We start from the raw sequence: 17,258 nt of genomic DNA on the forward strand, positions 1-17,258 counted from the left end.
CCGCCAAAAATAGCGTCCTAAATCGCGCCTGGGGTTGAGGCAAGGAAAAATCAAGACGAAAAAACAGGGAGTCAAAAAAAGCCTTATCGACGCCAGTCAATCGAGACACGGCAAAAGGAACCAAACTCCCGCTACACGCTTCGCAAGCAAAAAAAAGGCACATGTCATCATCATCCATCATCATAAACTAATATCCAACTGACCACCCTTCTGCACCCGCACGTTACTACCGATGCGGGGGTTTCGGGTGTTCATCTCGACGGCATCGGAGCTGTAGTGCCGCGACAGTCTGCCGCCCCGCGTCGTCGTCCTCTCGAATGCCGGGCTGGCCACTGCGGGAGGGACAGCTCCGCTCGGGCCGCCGTGGCAGACCGACCCCGAGACGACACCGGCGGACCGGGCACGGTCCAAGGAACCGCCGTCGACCCCGACGAGATGCACACTGCTGGGATCGATCATGCGCAACCAGGTGAGCACCCTGCGCAGGACGGGGCGGCGCGACGAAGCCACCTCGAGCTCCTCGCGCAGGATCTTGTGGCTGGTGGAGAAGTAGATGACGGCGTTCCAGACGCCCTGCAGCGGCAGGACGGCGGCGCTGGCCAGGTTCAGGCCGTACGAGGCCTGCTCCGGGTAGACGAGGTTGTAGACGCGGTTGATGCTGCTCGGCGTCCAGGTCACGAGCACGGAAATGGCAAACACAAACGACGTCCTCAGGTATGCGAGCTTGACGGGGTCCATGTGGCGGAGCTTGGCTGTGATGCGGTGGCCCGAGGACTGGACGCGGGTGAGCACCGAGGGCCGCGATGTGCTGCGCCGTTTCGGGCGAGGTGCCGCCGTGATGACCGAAGTCGTCGAGAAGGTTTGAGGTTGAGGAGGCGGGCTGCTCCTGTGGGTTGCCGCGCTGGATGCCGTTGCCTGTCTCTTGGTGGTGGGAGACGCGGGGGGTGGTATCGGGAAAATGGCGTTTGGTATGTTTGCATAGTGGCAATTGGGGTTGCCGCAGGGGCTCAAAGGTCGTGGCAGGGGCCCAGGCTGTGCAAAGCTGTCCTGGTTGGTGCCGGCGTTGAAATTTGTCTGGGAGGGCCCGCTGCCGTTGCAAGCCTCGAGGTCAAAGGGAAAAGTCGCGGTGCTCACCCAGGGATGATAGCAGGGTGGTGGGGTCAAGGTTGTGTTTGAGTTTGAGTTCCAGTTGTTGGGCGGCGTCGGCGGTGGCGTGATCGAGTGTGTTGTGTGTGCGTCGCAGCAGTGGTCCATGGTCGTGACCTGGACTTCTGTAGTCACCGTACCATAGTAGCTTCCATGTCCGGTAAGGTTCTAGGTGAAGGTTGTTTTTAGCATCATGTCGGTGCCCCGAACCGGCTCGACCCATCGGAGCTAAGACCAGGCTAGCGCTGTCAAAGCTGCCATCCGGTAGGACGGCTCGTCCGATAATAATCAATCAATGAACAAGAAACCAGCTTACCTTTTCAGCAGAGTCGCGTACGTCGGATGTGGATGTCTCCTTGCCAGGGTTGCTGAGCGTTAGGTTGCGTAGCTGGTTGCGTTGGTGAAACACCTGGTAGCCCACGGCCACGTAAATGACTGCTGAGAGAAAGATGCACACCCATATCGGGAGGTAGTAGGTCCAGATGCGCAGCTGGTTGAAGTTGTTGTCAATCCAGCACCAAAGCTGTACTCACGACATCAGTTAGCAAATTTCGTTCGTCATTGACAGCAAAGAATGGGCTGCTCACAATCGCATCCCCATAGATATAAGCGCCGCCGGGCCTGTAAAACAGGCATATAAAAGCAGGCACAGCTGGGACGCCAAAGCAAATCGCACAGTATATCCATAAATGCTTGCGAAAGCTCGTTGGGTTTGTCGACCAAAAGAAGACGAGGTAGACGTTGATGGCCATGGCAAAAGACCACCAGGGGTCAGACTGCATAAACCTAGTATCGCAAAAAAAAAACATGGAAATGTTAGCGCCACTGACGCCCAGCTTTGCTGCAAATGGGCTGATCAGCAACCCAAGTCAAGCTAGCGAGCACTTACATCTCAAACAGAAAGGCCTGGGTCTGGCACAGCGGTGAAGTCTCGCCTTGCTCGATGCCCTCCAGCGCGATCAGACTGGCAACGCAGGCGCCGACATTGGCAATCGACGCAAACAAGATGAATGTATTCGGTACCGTCCTGATTCGTTTCGAGGCGTAAAAGGTCACAAAGATCATCGACACCCCGACCAACGACAGCGCCCCACCCACCCTCTCCAACGTCGACAGTATGTATCGCTGGTCTGGGTCGAACGCCATGATTGTCGAGTCCGCCGCAGTTTCGCGCTGCCCCGAGATGGAGTTGCGAACTTCCATGGTGGAAAAAAAAAGGAGCGGAGGGAAACGAAAATGCGGGCTTCGGGTGTGTGGGCTGTTGATATATACCGGCACAAACGATATCAAGCCCCCTTCCAAGATTTTTTTTTTTTTTTTGGTAGGGCTCGTTCCTGTGCCCGATTTAGACGGCGGCGCGGGGTGGGAACGGTTGGGGCTGATAGAAGACTAGGGTTAAACTAAGGATGGAGAACAGCAACCACACAAAAGGTGTGGGTGCGGCGTGGGTGGTGGTGTGCTGCCTTGTTGGTTGCGTAGTAATCGGGCGTCTGAGTTGCAGAATGCTTCCGGTGTAGACTGCGCTTGCGTGGAGGAGCTAGCTCCTGGGGGGTGATCGTCGACGGATGGTAAGCTGCAAACCTGGGGGAGGTGGAGTGGGGGCTGCCTCGAGTCCGCTTCACTCATGAGTGGTTGGTCTTTTGTCGGGATAGCTCGACAGGGATTTGACCCGAAATCACTACTCGGCGCTGTATTGGGCAATCGCAGGCACAGCAAGGTGACTGGACGGCGGTGGTTGGCCGGGCCAAGAAAATGACGGAGTTGATTAATCTCGTGTGCCTTGTCGTTCGGCCGTTTGTCTCAACCCTGCTGGTTATCGGGAAGGGGAAGAGAAGACACTTTCGTCAACGGCGCCACGTGCAGGGGGGAGCCTAGTGTCCGGAAGTAAGAGAGAGGCGTCGGTTAGCGGACCCCAAATGGTGGGATGGTTGGTTGAGAGGGTGTGATGCCCCTTGCGACTCAACGCAGGTCCGCAAAAATAAAATCGCCTAGGAAAACAATACATACCCGTCTTGAAAACGAATTGGAGCTCAAAATGAACCGTGCCCAGACGGAAACTTCCTCGCCTAATGGGGGCGGCTTGCATCAGTTGCCAAATGTGGTAGCCGATCGATGGCTTGTCGGACGGCGATGACAATGCAGCTGCCAGGCAAACCTTGCCTGGTTTGTCAGGTCAAGCTTTGTGTGCTTGAGCAACGCACCGCAGATGACTAGGTTGTTTGATATTTCTGCCGGTCGCTATGTCAGTCGTGTGAGGATCAAGCAGGAAGAAAAAGGAGGAAGACGAGAATGGCGGGCGACGTGGGCGGTCACGCCAAGTGGTGAAGGCGGAAGGACAGAAAAAGCGGGCGAGAAGATGTGTGGAGAGAAGGACGGTGGTGCTCCAGCGGGTACGCCCTGCTGGCTCTCTATTCACTTCGCTGGGCGCCGATGTGCGTTGTAAGGCGGGCAGCCGTTGACCCCGTGTCCTCGAGTGTGTGGTGACACAGGTTGCAGGCGTCAGATTGGACCTGGCCGTCCTCATTTAACCCGCATCGGGATCGAGCAATACAATTGCGGTGAAGGACGAAGAGCCAAGAAAAACTCGGGAACATCTGTCCTTGATGGTCTCTCGAAGGATGTGGTCGTCTTTGATACCTTCTCTTCGCCCTGATCAACGGATCACGTCAACAATCCCCAAAGAGTGTCGACTTGTCGGAATGCCGAGTACTAGGCAAAGTTTCGAGAGACGGTTCCCGCGTATATCAGTAGCAAATTAGTTGATAATGTCTTTGTGTAGCCGCTGGGAAGGCGGATCATCGCTTTGAGTAGAGTGGCTGTATCTCCGGCTGCAGAATACGTGCAGGGGACCTGAACACGAAGGCGTGTCGCTGAGACCAGTGTCTCGCTCTCATGGGAGGCCCCAGATTTACACGCTTGGGAGAAACGCTACAACGGCCCTGGGATGGAGTGGCGGGGGTTCTTTCCAATACTGGTGTCGTGCAGGTCGTGTACTGTACTTGTTGGCGTTATCAAGGTCTTTTTCAAGTTCAGGAAGAGAAAAGCAGGTCATTTGGAATGATGATCATTGCCTTGTGGCACGTCGCAGTGCTGCCGCCGCGTGGCCGGTCGCTGTGCAAGGGAAAGTGGGAATAACATTGGCCAGCAGGCAAGACCTTGTTCACCAGATGTCAAAAAAAGAATGACATCCGGACTGACAAAACACCCTCAGATGGGTAAATATGGAAGTGATCTACCGCCTTCTGCGGTTGGGAAGTTGCAGGCAATCAAACATGTCGTTATTGGGTGGCATACATACCTGACCCTGGATATTTACTAACTTGGAAAAACATTGAGCGCAACTAGCAAACTTTCTCCGGTCCATTTCAATCGCTGCCATGGAAGCAAGTCAGGTGGTCGATCCTCCCCCGCAGAAAGGGGGCGCCCCTATGGAGTGTGGCTTGCTGATGATTGTTCTACCACGGGCCCCAGAAAAGCACCTAACGCGGTCGAGACCCGGATCGACTCATGGATGCGCATTGGTGCTCAACACTTGTTGTGCCTGTTTTTGACAGGGCGGGACGAAGACGGTGTAGAAATAAGCTCAGCCTCGAATTCTGGGCGATTGATAAAGTTGTTATGATTATGTAAACTTATCCGGGAGAGAGAAAGGGGAGGGAGCAGAGGAGGAACAAAAGGGTTGGAGACGCTCATACAACTGCCGAGCAGCAAGCGACAAGTGAATGGCCCGGGTGCTCTCCTGCAATCAAAAGGGGTCGGCTTCCGACCACCCAAAGACAAACATAGAAAAAAGTCCAAGTGACTCTGATCACCACCAGCTGCAGCATCTGACGTCTGTCTCAATGTCAGGGAAACAAGGGCAAACAAACACTTGGCTGTCGAAATACTTGAGACTGGACGGCACGGACGGCAACCATCAGCGCTCGGTTGGGGAAAATAAGCTTGGCGGGGATTGGGTGGGGGTTGCTTGTTTGCTGTGGTGTTCCACCTCCAAATTGCTTGCTCGACTTGGCACTTGCCATCCACCACCAGCAAACTGCTACTGGGCGCAGTCCTCACTGAAGGCAACTTTCATTGTCCTTCCTGGGCGGGATCTCAACCTATTTTAAAATTCAGTCCCATCCCGTCCCCATTCCAAGCTGCGGGCTGCCCTTTCGGCGTTGCTCTAGTTGAGCATTGCGCTTGGCGATTTCGAGCAAGCGATGCCACATCTCCTCATCGCACGAATGGGAACTTTTCCCCCTGGTATTTTGCTCAAGCCAGAGAGTCCGTCCCGTGGTTTGCAGCCGAGCACGTCTTGGTTGGGCTGACATGGTATTGGAAAAAATTTGTTTTCGTCTTCTCGTGGGTGCTTGCATTCCGTGTTGCCGCCAAGCATTTAATGTTGTGTGTCTATTGGCGGCGTTGTCGGTTGCTGCAGTGTGACCGTCATAAGAAAATGAAAGAAATGGGAGCGAAGCCAGGAATGAGGTTTATCACGTGAAATTGGTGCTCAAGTCCAGATTGTATCAGGATCCACTATTACTAGATCCACGGTGGAGACTCAGTGGGGAAGTGTGGGGCGTGATTCAAAAATCTCCAGACTGCCAAATTTGGAAAGAATGATCAGGTACCGAGGTATGTAAATATCAACGACAACAACTATTCAAATTTTCAATCTCACTTTCGCCAAACATCACCAGTTCCCTTTCCTTTTCCATGAAGCCAAGCTTTTGAGTACCAGGTACTTCCACTTCTTTCATTACCTTTACTTCCTCACGTTATTTTCATTCCCGTTCCAGCTGAAAAACTCTTTAAGCATCCTCAGCTTCGTTGGTCTCAACATTTACTTACATTCTTTCCATCCATCGCCTAGCTTTCAGAAAGTACAGCAAGCGTTCTCCAACTCCACATCTTTCGCCAGTCTCAAGAGCAAAAAATCTTGCTCTACTTCTCTCGGCCTTTACGGTAACATTTTTTTTTCAGTTTCAAAGTGATTCGTCTAGTCAATGTCAAGTCGACACTAAACCATCATCAGATTTTCACTTTTTCCGCGGATCAGAAGCAGTTCTTCTGAAATATTCTCATTGCACTCTTTGGCAATATTGATTTCGTCTCTTTAACTTTTCTCTCACTTATTACTAAAGCAAGCTTGTCTGGCAACTGCTTCAATTCTGCCCGATCAGCTTTCTTTCAAACAAAGGGCGGTGATTTCTTCGCTTTCAATTTCTCAAGTCAAGCTCTCCAAAGGCACTGGTTCTAAGCCAAGTCTTATTTCTTCACACACGCGCTTCTCAAAGCTATGGCTCCAAACATTGACAGATCAAAGCCCGGCACCGCCGGTGCTAGGGCTGCTGACATTGACCCAATTGTTAATGCAGCAGCCACTATGACTGAGGGCGAACGGGAAGCCCCAGCCCAAGTTAAAGCGACCAAGGATAATCATATATTGAAGTCCATTTGCTTCCAGCTCGATCATGTGTTTCTCCCACCGACTACAGAAACACCTGCTGGCAACCCGTCCACTTTCACCCGAGACGATCTGCTTCATCAAGTTAGCATCTGTCTGGAAGCCTTCCACAATGCAGACAGCCTGCCAGAACTCAAGGCAAGCATCAAGATGATCGACCAAATGAGGAAGATGTATCACGGAGAGGGAGCCCTGGACGCAGATGTAGCAATTAAGAATATTAGGAGCCTACGACATGGTAGTAAGTCGCCCCCGGCATCTTCCATATTCCCCACATACTAACCCAAAATAGATTCCCTAGCCTTTCACATCCGCGCTCAAAATGCCGGTCTGCTGCTGCGGCGAGATGGTAATGTGGTCATCTTTGAGTCGTTCGAGCTCACTCCACGTCGTACGGATACTGTGGCCTGCAAGGGCCACCTGGTTCGCACATTCCCAAATATTGCGATTGCATTGGATGCGTCCATTGTCACAGACGACAGTTTCTGCAAGCCCTTCGCGAGCCTCTTGTCAGGACTTGACATTGAGCCGCATCCGGACAACCTTGGTCGAGAGTCTGCCGACCCGAAGATGGTCACACGAATGATAACAGGCATTCTTGGAGGCTCTGGCGGAACGAAGAAAGAGGTTCGAAAAATAATCAAGAGGACACGCGAAGAAGCCACCATGCAAGGCGCAGAAGTTTGGGAACGTTCTGCGCTGTGGCTTTTCCTCCGCGTCTCCCTCCAGCTTACACTGGACGGATTGAATCCAAACAGAGAACCATCGCTCTACAAGTCAGTGATGGTTTACTGCATGACACAAATGCTGGAAAGGGCGCTTGACCACGCTACCGAGATTCCACCATATCTGATATACTGCGCCAGGTGCAAGATCGACCGAAGGATTCGTAAACTTAAACCTCCAGCAGGACAATTCTGGTTGTCGCCGGTCTTCAAAGTGTTGAAGCGCGCCCAAGAGTTGCAAGATCAACAATGGAGCGAGATTCAGCAAAAGGAGAAGCCCGAGCTTGCTGAGAGGTCCAACATAGGAGTATTCGACATTTCCGATGCTAAAGTATTAGCAAGTGTCTCCTTGCATTCTCTGAATACACTCAACAAGTACATTGTGTCTGGGAGACAGCGGCCATCGGGTACGGCGTCCAAAGTCAAGGCTTCGAGTGAAGCTTCCGCAAATCACGAAGCAACAGTATTTCTCCGCCTCAAGAGCAGCCTGTCACAATTACCAGCAGTGCAAGTTCGACCAATGAATAGAGGTGGGATTTACGATCTTGCAGAGGTTGAAGCTTGGGTTGGTACACACCTTTCTCAATGGACACAGACGAATATTGGCAAGCAGTCTGCCTGCGACAGAATTTGCGCCTTCTTCGATAAATACCACAAGCATGCCAAGCACCTCTATCTGGGAAACCCTGAGCTCGAGTCGCTGATGCACTTGGTGATGCTTGAGCTCTGGGTTGCTTGCGACACGATAGCCACCAGCGAGTTCACATTTTTGTCTGAACATGAAATCCAACTTCCTGCCGAGGTCACTTCCACCCTCATACTCCCAACGCGGGAGCTGCTAATGCGCGCTAATACTGTGGAGCAGTACATAGCAGACCGCAAGGGTCAAGCCAAGGAGGGCCTGACGCCATTTTTTGGCTCTTGTGGCAACTCTGACTCGTTCGCAGTACGCTTTTATGACGACTCTATGAAGGAGCTCAGTCGGTTTTTCGCACGAGGCAAGAAGCTCGGGCTAATCAGGAAGAATCACGACGACGAATTTGCGGAAGCGCAGCGATCTCAACAGGAAAAGCTTGAGTCTATGGCAAAAGAGTATGGTGACCTGAAAAGACTAGCTGCTGCACCACACAAGCGACAAGGCGCGCCAAATGACTGGGGACACGAAGATAAAGCAGCCTGCGATAAGGCTTGTGCGACCTGTGCCCACGAGACGATGGCTGAATCGCTAAGCATCGAGGTCGTTGAGCATGCACTTCCCGCTGATGAGAACAAGGTCAAATCCATACTCTTTTGGGCACAGGCACCAGCAATCCTTGTGCGCTGGGCTGACCTTTATATTTCTCTTTTTGTCGACGCTCTTGGCGCCGGGCAGCCTGCTCCCGTATTACCTGAAGTTTCTTATGGTGAACTGACAGATGACGGGAAAAGCGTTTCAGAAAACGAAGAGTACCCGGGTGAAGACAACCAAGAAGACAAGCGGGTGAGATGGTTGTTAGCCTCCAAATTCCGCCCTTACGCGCAGCATACAGTTGCGGTGAGCAAGAAATCTCGACTTCAACTGCGGTCGCCAAGGAAATGTCTGAAAGACTTCAGAAAGAATGTGTCCATTCACATCAGCAAATTGGTGAACAATGACTACAAGCCGATCCACGGTGCTATCAATCATATTTGTGTAATGAATGGCCGTCAATATGAATATTTTGACAGGAAAAGCGCAGTGTGGACTTCTGCGTACACCAAAGCCACCCCCAAGCTACCGCCCATGCTTTCATATGCCAGGCTATCCCACATGAAAGAGCTACAGCCATTCATCAGTCAGTGGACGCATAGCTCAAACGAGATCATAGCTAGGCAAAGCAACTGTCCTCTCAAAATGGGACATCGCGCTTTCAAGGCGTTCGGTCACCTAAGAGCTGGAATTCGAGTCCAATTGACGAATTTACTGGCCACACTCTGCGAATCAACTCTTCCTATCGGCAACGACGAGACGGCTTATCTTTTCTTGCAGGCGGTATACGAAGCTGGACCTATGTCTGATAGCTCAAAAATGGACCAGAAAAAGCAAGGACAAGTTTCCATGCCGCCAGTCGAGAAAAAGAAAGAGGATGGCGTGGCTTCTGGCAGCAATAACCCAAAGCCCGACAAGCCAAGCTTCGACAGCGCTTCGTCGGTCGCGCAATACCGAGAGGCTCATCACATCCTTATTGACGAGAGCTTTGCTCATGAGCTCAGCACAGCTTTACAAGACTGTGTGGAGCGCCTCAAGGGCTCCGGGGAGCAAAGCACTGCCATATTCACATTGGCGAGCCTTACCGCCAGGCTGCTTTCACTTTCAGATTCTGAGACTGTCCAAGGTCAGTGTCTTGGCGCATTGAGCCAGCTGAGAGATATTGCCAAAAAGGCATGGCTTGAATTGGATGCGAAAGAGGCCAACATTACAGCTGAAGGATTGCAGGGCGGGGAATCCGCGCAGTCTGCTCTGCGCGACCGGGTTTTTGCCATGCTACTCGCTTGCAACGCCACTTTCGATATTGAGCATGAGGCCTTGGAAGATCTCCTGCAGGCCCCGGAGGCTTTAGAGACGTTCATTCACTGTTCTGCAGGTATACGCCAATACCTGACCAAAAAGCTATCAACGCGCCGGCTGAAGCAGTTGCAAGTAAAACGATGGGAGCGCTTGTCGTATCGATCTCTCGGCCTAGTATTGCAAGCCGCTGAGAAACATCCCGATGTTCTCTCCAAAGTTGCTTCTTATGTATACCCTGGTTTCCAAGAGTTTGGCACATGGAGGCCTAAAACTGAGCCTGGCAAAGCACACATACTCCAGATATCAGACCTTGCCGGCCCAAGCAGCAAAAAGCTAGCGACTCTATCCTTCAACCTGCTGAGTGGAGAAGTATTGCTTGATGCCCAACCTTTGACCTTCCTTCCTCCAGACATTGTCGCTCATCGCAACTACAAACGGCTGCTGGGCTCATGGGATGCTCGGGTCGGGCCATCCGAGCGCCGAGACTTCACCCATGCAACTTCTTCAACATACTTTGGATACATCCTACACTTTTCCCTCATGAATGCAGCGTCTAAAGAGACGCCGAACCTGAGAATACTGGCCGTAAGAGAGAATAATGGTCCTTGCTTTGAATATATCCCACCAGACCAGCTGGAGGATGCTTTACCCTCCAATTTCATCGACGCTCATTTCCATTGGTACAACCCACAAGCAGCAGTCCTTGAGTTTCGACCCGAGGCTCACCGATGGACATCTGCCATTGGCTTGTGGAGAGCTGAAAGACAAGCTAAAAATGACAAGTGGAAAGTGTCTCAGGAGACCCAGCTGCTCCTGAACCCTAGAAAGTCTCCACTTGACGTTCTCGTTCAGCAAGTCACGAAGATAGCGTGCGGCTCCAAAGTTTGTATCACCCTGGACACCACAACCAATATGATCTCCATCTTTGTGCCATCCCTCGGCCTCTCTTTCGAGTTTGACGCGACGGCGTCCAGGCTTTACTCGAAGGAGTTCAAGGGTATGTACATCGACCCCGACCAATCCCTTGGAACTTTATTGGGATTTCAGCAAAAGCTGGTACTTTGCTCGGCTTCGTCATCAGATCGAGGCTTCATCGTCCCCGTGGGCGAGGTACATCAACTATCTGAATCCTCCGAGCCCACTGCTCACAGTAGGATTATGATTCGAAAGTTCTGTGATGATCGCTTGCTGCAAAAGCGACTATTCTATACGATTGATAAAATGAAGGGTGAGATTGTCGATGATGGCTCACATATCGGCAAAATCGTTCTCTCTTTGCTCCACGCAACCACCAGTCACTTTCTCCCCGACCCCTTGACTGGGTACACTGGCACGGAGCAGGCCCTGCGCATCCTGCGATCTGCTGCTATGGCTTCATCACAGGCCCTAACTGCGCAAGAGGTGGGCTTGCTGGAGGACATTGCTAGGCTAAGTCCAATTCGCAGTTACATTTCAGAGAGGATCAAGAACCCCGGATTCCAAATGGTGACGTTCACTCCGGGGTACCAGCCGCTGGCACAGCACGACTGGTTTGCACCAGAAGTTATGAAAATTCTCAAGCTTGACGCGGTGCGGAAAGCAATGGGATCGGATTCTGAGCTGCCAAATGAAGACACTTTCGGTGACACTACGAGAAATGAAGATCTGGTGATCCGAGCAAATGGTCGTCTTGCAATTTTCCGCCTGGATGGCTTCGGCGGGTCAATTGATTCAAAATTTGACATGAGATATAAGTCCCGAGGGGAATGGTTGACACCGGGGGGTTGTGATCTTGAGAAAGAAGTGCATGCCACCACTGAGTGCATCCTGCAAAAGCGTGAGGGCTATTTGCTCCACTACAAACCTGACAAAGCGCAACTCTTGCAATCCTTGTATCTGGTTGTAGGCCATGAGGTTGACGGTCTCAGCAGCAATCCTTGGCCTGCTGACCTCAAGTTTAACCCAAAGTGGCTGCATCCCCCTGGTGAATCTTTAGGCAGAAGCTTCTGCCACATTCACGACGTCTTGTCCTCGGGAAATAAAAACTTCTCGGACTATCACGTCATAATATTCATCTCGGCATTGATCTTTGCACAAAATCCTATTCCTGAATTCACTCAGGTTGTTCGCTCCTTCGTCACCTCAGAGAAACTCAGAAACCTGAAGCCTCCTCCACACTCGCTGTTCCATAAATTGCAGGACAAACCTTCTGACTTCCTGGGAGAGGCAAGAAAGATGATTGTGACTGAAGATAAAATGGATCCCGCTATTAGTTTATCCCGGCCACAGTGGAGATCCAAGATCTCAAGACTCAAAGTGCCATTTGCCGAGGTTCTTTTTAAAGAGGCCGTCATGAACCCTACAATCGCCGAGCCGCACAAATGGAAGGGATTCATCAAGGTAGCTGAATCACTTCAAGCAACCCTTGAGCTTCGAGCTGAGTGGCGCGGGAAGATGGAGTTCCAAAGTTACCTCGACAAAATTGTTTCCATCATGCATACTTTCAAAGTCGAACGCAATTTGACAGGCCAGGCATTCGACTTTTCCCACCGCCAGGCACACACTAGAGCCCCTCTTCCGCCCAAAAGGTCACAAAAACTCCAGTTGTTCAAAGGGTCTCCCCCACTCTTGGAGGTCCTAGTACCTAGTACATTTCAGCTAGAGGCAGTTGCTGACGCCCCTGAAGGCTCCCAGCAACGTAGTGTTGACACCAGCGTCCAATGGGGCGAGCTGTTGAGCGAGCTGAACAAGAAATTTCAGCGGCGCACCCGCGGTGTTGAACAGCTCTATGTTGCAGGATTCAAAAAAAGCCATGATGCACTTAAGAAAGTGGAAAGCGACATCGCTTTGCCCTCTAAACACTACCGTCTGCCTGAGGATTGGAAAGCGGAGCTGACGAGATATCGCTCCGCATGCCTGGAAAAAGTTGAGTCCATTGAGCGAACCATCTTCAATGCTTTGGGGCATTCAAACAAGCTGGCCAAGACCGATGATGCTCCATCCTCCATCGCGTTGCCCCGACTAGACCGAAAGTTTCTGCTGGAGCAGCTGAGCAACTGCCATTGGAGAAGCATCACTGATAATGGTTGGAAGCAATGTATTATCAGTCACGCGAAGGCGATCACAAACCTGCAGCGAGCAGAGAGGATGCTGGTTCTTGCCGAGGGTGACAATCTCCTGGAGCTCAAGCGAGAGATGGATAATCCCGGACACACCAACTGGGACGCAATGAATCATCCCGAATGGCTTTTGCTCGAGGTGGAGAGCAACCTGCTTATTCGGCCAGTTCAAATTACCATTGCAAATGAAATGGCCGTGGAGCGGAGCAATCCTGGCAACACAGTGTTGCAACTGAATATGGGGGAGGGCAAGTCTTTCGTCATCATCCCAATTGTTGCTGCCAAGCTTGCAGACGGCATCAAACTGATCCGGGTCATTGTACCAAAGGAACAGTCAGTACAAACGCGACAGATCCTCACTTCCAAGCTTGGGGGTCTGCTAAATAGACGGGTCGAGTATCTCCCCATCAGTCGCGCTATGAAAATGACACATCAAAAGGCTGAATTCATCAAAAAGCTGCTTGCCTCATGCGCCGAGCAAGGATCTGTTCTATTAGTTCAGCCTGAAGAGCTGCTATCACTGCGCCTCCTGACGATCGAGATGTCGCAACAAAACTTGGAAGCAGATACAGATGGGAGCGAGGCCCGCATTGTTTTGTCCGATGTTCAGGACTACATGCATTCAAGGGCTCGGGATATCATAGACGAGAGCGACCAAGTTCTGCGGCCCAGCTATGAACTCATATACACCATGGGTGCCGCAGCACCTGTGGAACTGTCACCAGATCGATGGTTATATCACCAGCAGGTTCTCACAGCTCTTGCCGAGGAGGCAGAGGCCACGTCTGAAGGAGCATCACAAAGAATATGCGTATTCTACAAGGGCCACTCTCACTTCCCAAGCGTCCGGCTGCTTGATGATAAACAAGGAGGCTGGTTTATAGGCAACGTCGCAAAAAGAGCCATCGGAAACGGCATCACGAACTTTTCCCTTCCTGAGGACCGCTATCTAAGAGACCAGGGAATATTCGAGCTTATCGAAAAGGAGAATTTGAATGCCGAGGAGGCCGATGAAATCCTCGCTATCGATCCCGATTTCTTCCATGCGGGAACCAAGAAATTGCTGGCGCTCCTCCGTGGGTTGATAGCAGGCGGGGTCCTACAGCAGGTCCTTCTGAAGCGCTATCGGATTGACTACGGTCTCGACTATTCCCGGAGGCCCGCAACCAGGCTGGCAGTCCCCTACAAGGCCAAGGACCAGCCAAAGTCCAGATCTCAGTTTGGCCATCCTGACATCATCATCCTGCTCACTTGCCTGAGCTACTACCAATGTGGCCTTACAGATCAGCAAATGGCCGAGACATTCAATCGACTGACGGAACTTGACCACCCAGATGTCGAGTTGGCGCGGTGGATCAAGACCAGCAAAATCCCGCCAGAGTTCCAAAAGCTTAGCTCCATCAACACCCGCGACACGACGCTGTGCAGGGATAAAATATACCCGGCGCTGCGCTTTTCCAAGCCCGTGATAGACTTTTTCCTCGCCCAGATTGTCTTTCCACAGGAGCTGATTGAGTTTCCAAACAAAATTTCTGCCTCGGCCTGGGATTTAGCCGAGTCGAAAGCCCATGTCACCACTGGTTTCAGCGGCACTTGCGACAGTAGATTCCAATTGCCGCTGGAAATACAGCACAAGGATCTGCCGGAGCAGGAGCATACCAACGCTCTTGTCATTGACTACCTGCTCCGATCTGAGAACCGGGTGGTCCAGTTAGAACCCGACGATACGTCATCAAAGGACGTCAGTAGCCTCGCACTTCTGAGTGCTATTGTCAAAAGCCAGGAGCCTATACAGGTGCTTCTGGACGTCGGCGTTGTTATCTCTGACCTTTCCAACTTTGAAGTGGCCAAGGCATGGCTGGATATGATGTCGACTTCAGCCAACGAATCCCTGCGCAAAGAAGCTTGCATTTTTTACAGTGATAAGCACGATGCCATGGTTTTGGACCTTGGCGGCAAGGTGGATTTCTTGTCCAGAAGTCCATATTCGACTCAGACCGATCGATGTCTGGCTTATTTTGATGAGTTGCACACTCGAGGCATTGATCTTCGCCTTCCGGATCATTACCGGGCGGCCACAACACTCGGTCCAGGACTAACCAAGGACAAACTTGTGCAAGGTATGTAGAGTTCGCTTACTAAAACGAGTATAAACCTTCATACTAACTCACTCTTCACAGCTTGCATGCGGATGCGAAAGCTAGGGACAGGTCAGTCCATCAGCTTTTTTGTGACGCCCGAGGTCCAAAGCTTGATCATGGCTTCAAAGGGTTCTCGGAAGGCTACGGAAATATCGATTGCAGACATCATTTGCTGGTCCATAACCGAGACATGGAAGGAAATGTACCGCAATGTTGGCAATTGGCAACAGCAAGGTGTGGCTCATCAAAGGCACAAGGAAATCTGGAAAAGGATGAAGACGGCCGGTAAAAACCTGAGTCGAGAGGCAAACCAATATACCCAAAGCGAGCTCCGCAGCCTGGAGAGCCGCTACATGCCCCGGGATGGCCTAAGGGTACGCGACATCCTCAAGAAGGAACTGGAAGATCCACTTCTGGCTGGGCGCAAGCGCCAACTCGAGCAAATGAGACAGAAAATCATACAAATAAGCGTGCGGGATGTCTCTACCAGTTTGGATGACATTGACGAGGAGCAAGAGCGCGAGATAGACAAGCAAGTTGAGATCGAGCGCGACATCGACAAACCAAAGGAGTTGAAGGCCAGAAAAGGCCGCATCCACAAGGATTTGAAATCTTTGATTCTACATGGCGCCTTTAATGTTTTGTCGCCGGCCTTCCTCCCCGCCTTCGAGACATTGAAAACTACCACGGCTGGCGAAAGGTTCGATTTCAAACAGTTTGGTGGAGCGCTGATGGTCACCAATGATTTTGCCACCACCATCATACTACACCCTAAGTCGTGCTCCGACATATATCACCGACCGGTACGATACGTCCTGAGCATCGCCAAAGGCAACCCCGCCTCGGATTCCGTCATTATCATCATCAGCCCTTTTGAAGCAAACGAACTGTGGCATGAAATCCGAAACAGCAAGCACGTCCACCTTCACGTTTACACCGCGCGCCTCAGCGAGGAGTTCCGTAGCATGGACAGACTTGCAAATTACGCAACACCTCCACTCCCCGACGATTGGCGGGCGCCTTCACACCTACTGCAGCAGCTCAATCTGTTCGCTGGTCAGCTTTATTTTGCAAACATTCAGGAGTATAGGAGCATGTGTCGATACCTGGGCCTCGCTTGCACGTCGGAACAGTTCAGCAACAAAGGCGTCAGTTCCGACGGCTTTGGCGACAAGGTGCTCTACCCAGAATGCAGCTTCGACACGAGCCCACTGCCGCTGCTCAGGGTGCTGCTTTCCAATGTCCGTATGGACTCTCAGGGCATCAGGCATACACACATGGGGAAGATGCTTTTTGGAGAGATTCTGGAGGAGAAGGACTTTAAGGAGGAGGATTCGCTTTTTGTTTGACCGCAAGTTTTTGCACGGAAGAGAAAGGATCTAGTGGAGCTGGAAAGGCACACAAGACGTAATTGCTAACAAATGAAAGGTCGAGGGACAGAGTGCCTATAGGCAGCCAGACGTTTCAATCTCATGGAGGAGGAGTTTCTTATCTTGCTGCAACAGAAGCTATTGATAATTGCTATTGATCAGAGCCGCAAGTTCAATAGACTAGAATGATCATACTCTTGAAGGTGCCGAGCCACGGCTACTAGTTTGTTTTATCAAGGGCATGGGCTAAATCTGGACGCTGGTGAGCCATATGACCCACCCTGGCGTCACTGATGACACTTTTTGTCCAGTGCAAAACAACACTCCTAGCCGTACCTCGGACGACCACAAGGCTGCCAACAAGGACACTTTGTGTCCTCGGTAGCCCCCGCCTCATCAGTGTCCTAGCGCTAAAACAGCATCCTGCCCCGGCTTTGCATCTGGTCGCAGGACTACATATGGGTGATGGCATCTTTCCTTCCAAGACTCAGGAGCCTGTTCCAAGGCGCTGCGTCTTATCCCCTCTTGGATGACTGCTTTTCACTGTGAAAACCGCGAAGTTGGTTTTAGACTAAAGTTTGCTCGCGAGCCGTTCTACTAGGCAAACAGATCTACTTGACAAGAACGAAGCAGGTAGGAAGACAAGGTTTTTATGTGTGATGGCTAAGTTTTATATCAAAGCAATATTGTTATTTACTCCAGTTTTCCAGCTCCACAAACCATTGTTTGTCAATAAGACGGATATCACTACTGTCTTTCCAATAGCTAGTGTACGTTGTACCTCCTTGCCACCAGCGCTGAT

General features: G+C 51.5%; 2 protein-coding genes across 2 annotated transcripts; one reads left to right on the forward strand and one right to left on the reverse strand.

The window, feature by feature from the left end:
- Positions 1-180: 180 nt before the first annotated feature.
- MGG_11962 (G-protein coupled receptor) lies at positions 181-2,349 on the reverse strand (the record flags this gene model as incomplete). The annotated part of the gene is made up of 4 exons (XM_003709032.1): positions 181-1,314; positions 1,463-1,669; positions 1,734-1,932; positions 2,036-2,349. 4 exons carry the CDS (start codon positions 2,347-2,349, stop codon positions 181-183), a joined length of 1,854 nt encoding a protein of 617 aa, XP_003709080.1.
- A 4,078-nt stretch (positions 2,350-6,427) lies between these two features.
- Positions 6,428-16,435, forward strand: MGG_02313 (uncharacterized protein; the record flags this gene model as incomplete). Its single annotated transcript, XM_003709033.1, has 3 exons — positions 6,428-6,836; positions 6,888-15,065; positions 15,126-16,435. The coding sequence occupies 3 exons, from the start codon at positions 6,428-6,430 to the stop codon at positions 16,433-16,435; spliced, it is 9,897 nt and encodes a 3,298-aa protein (XP_003709081.1).
- Between the last annotated feature and the right edge of the window lie 823 nt (positions 16,436-17,258).

This window comes from Pyricularia oryzae, chromosome 1 (assembly GCF_000002495.2).
Source record: "Pyricularia oryzae 70-15 chromosome 1, whole genome shotgun sequence".
NCBI classification, from domain to species: domain Eukaryota; kingdom Fungi; phylum Ascomycota; class Sordariomycetes; order Magnaporthales; family Pyriculariaceae; genus Pyricularia; species Pyricularia oryzae.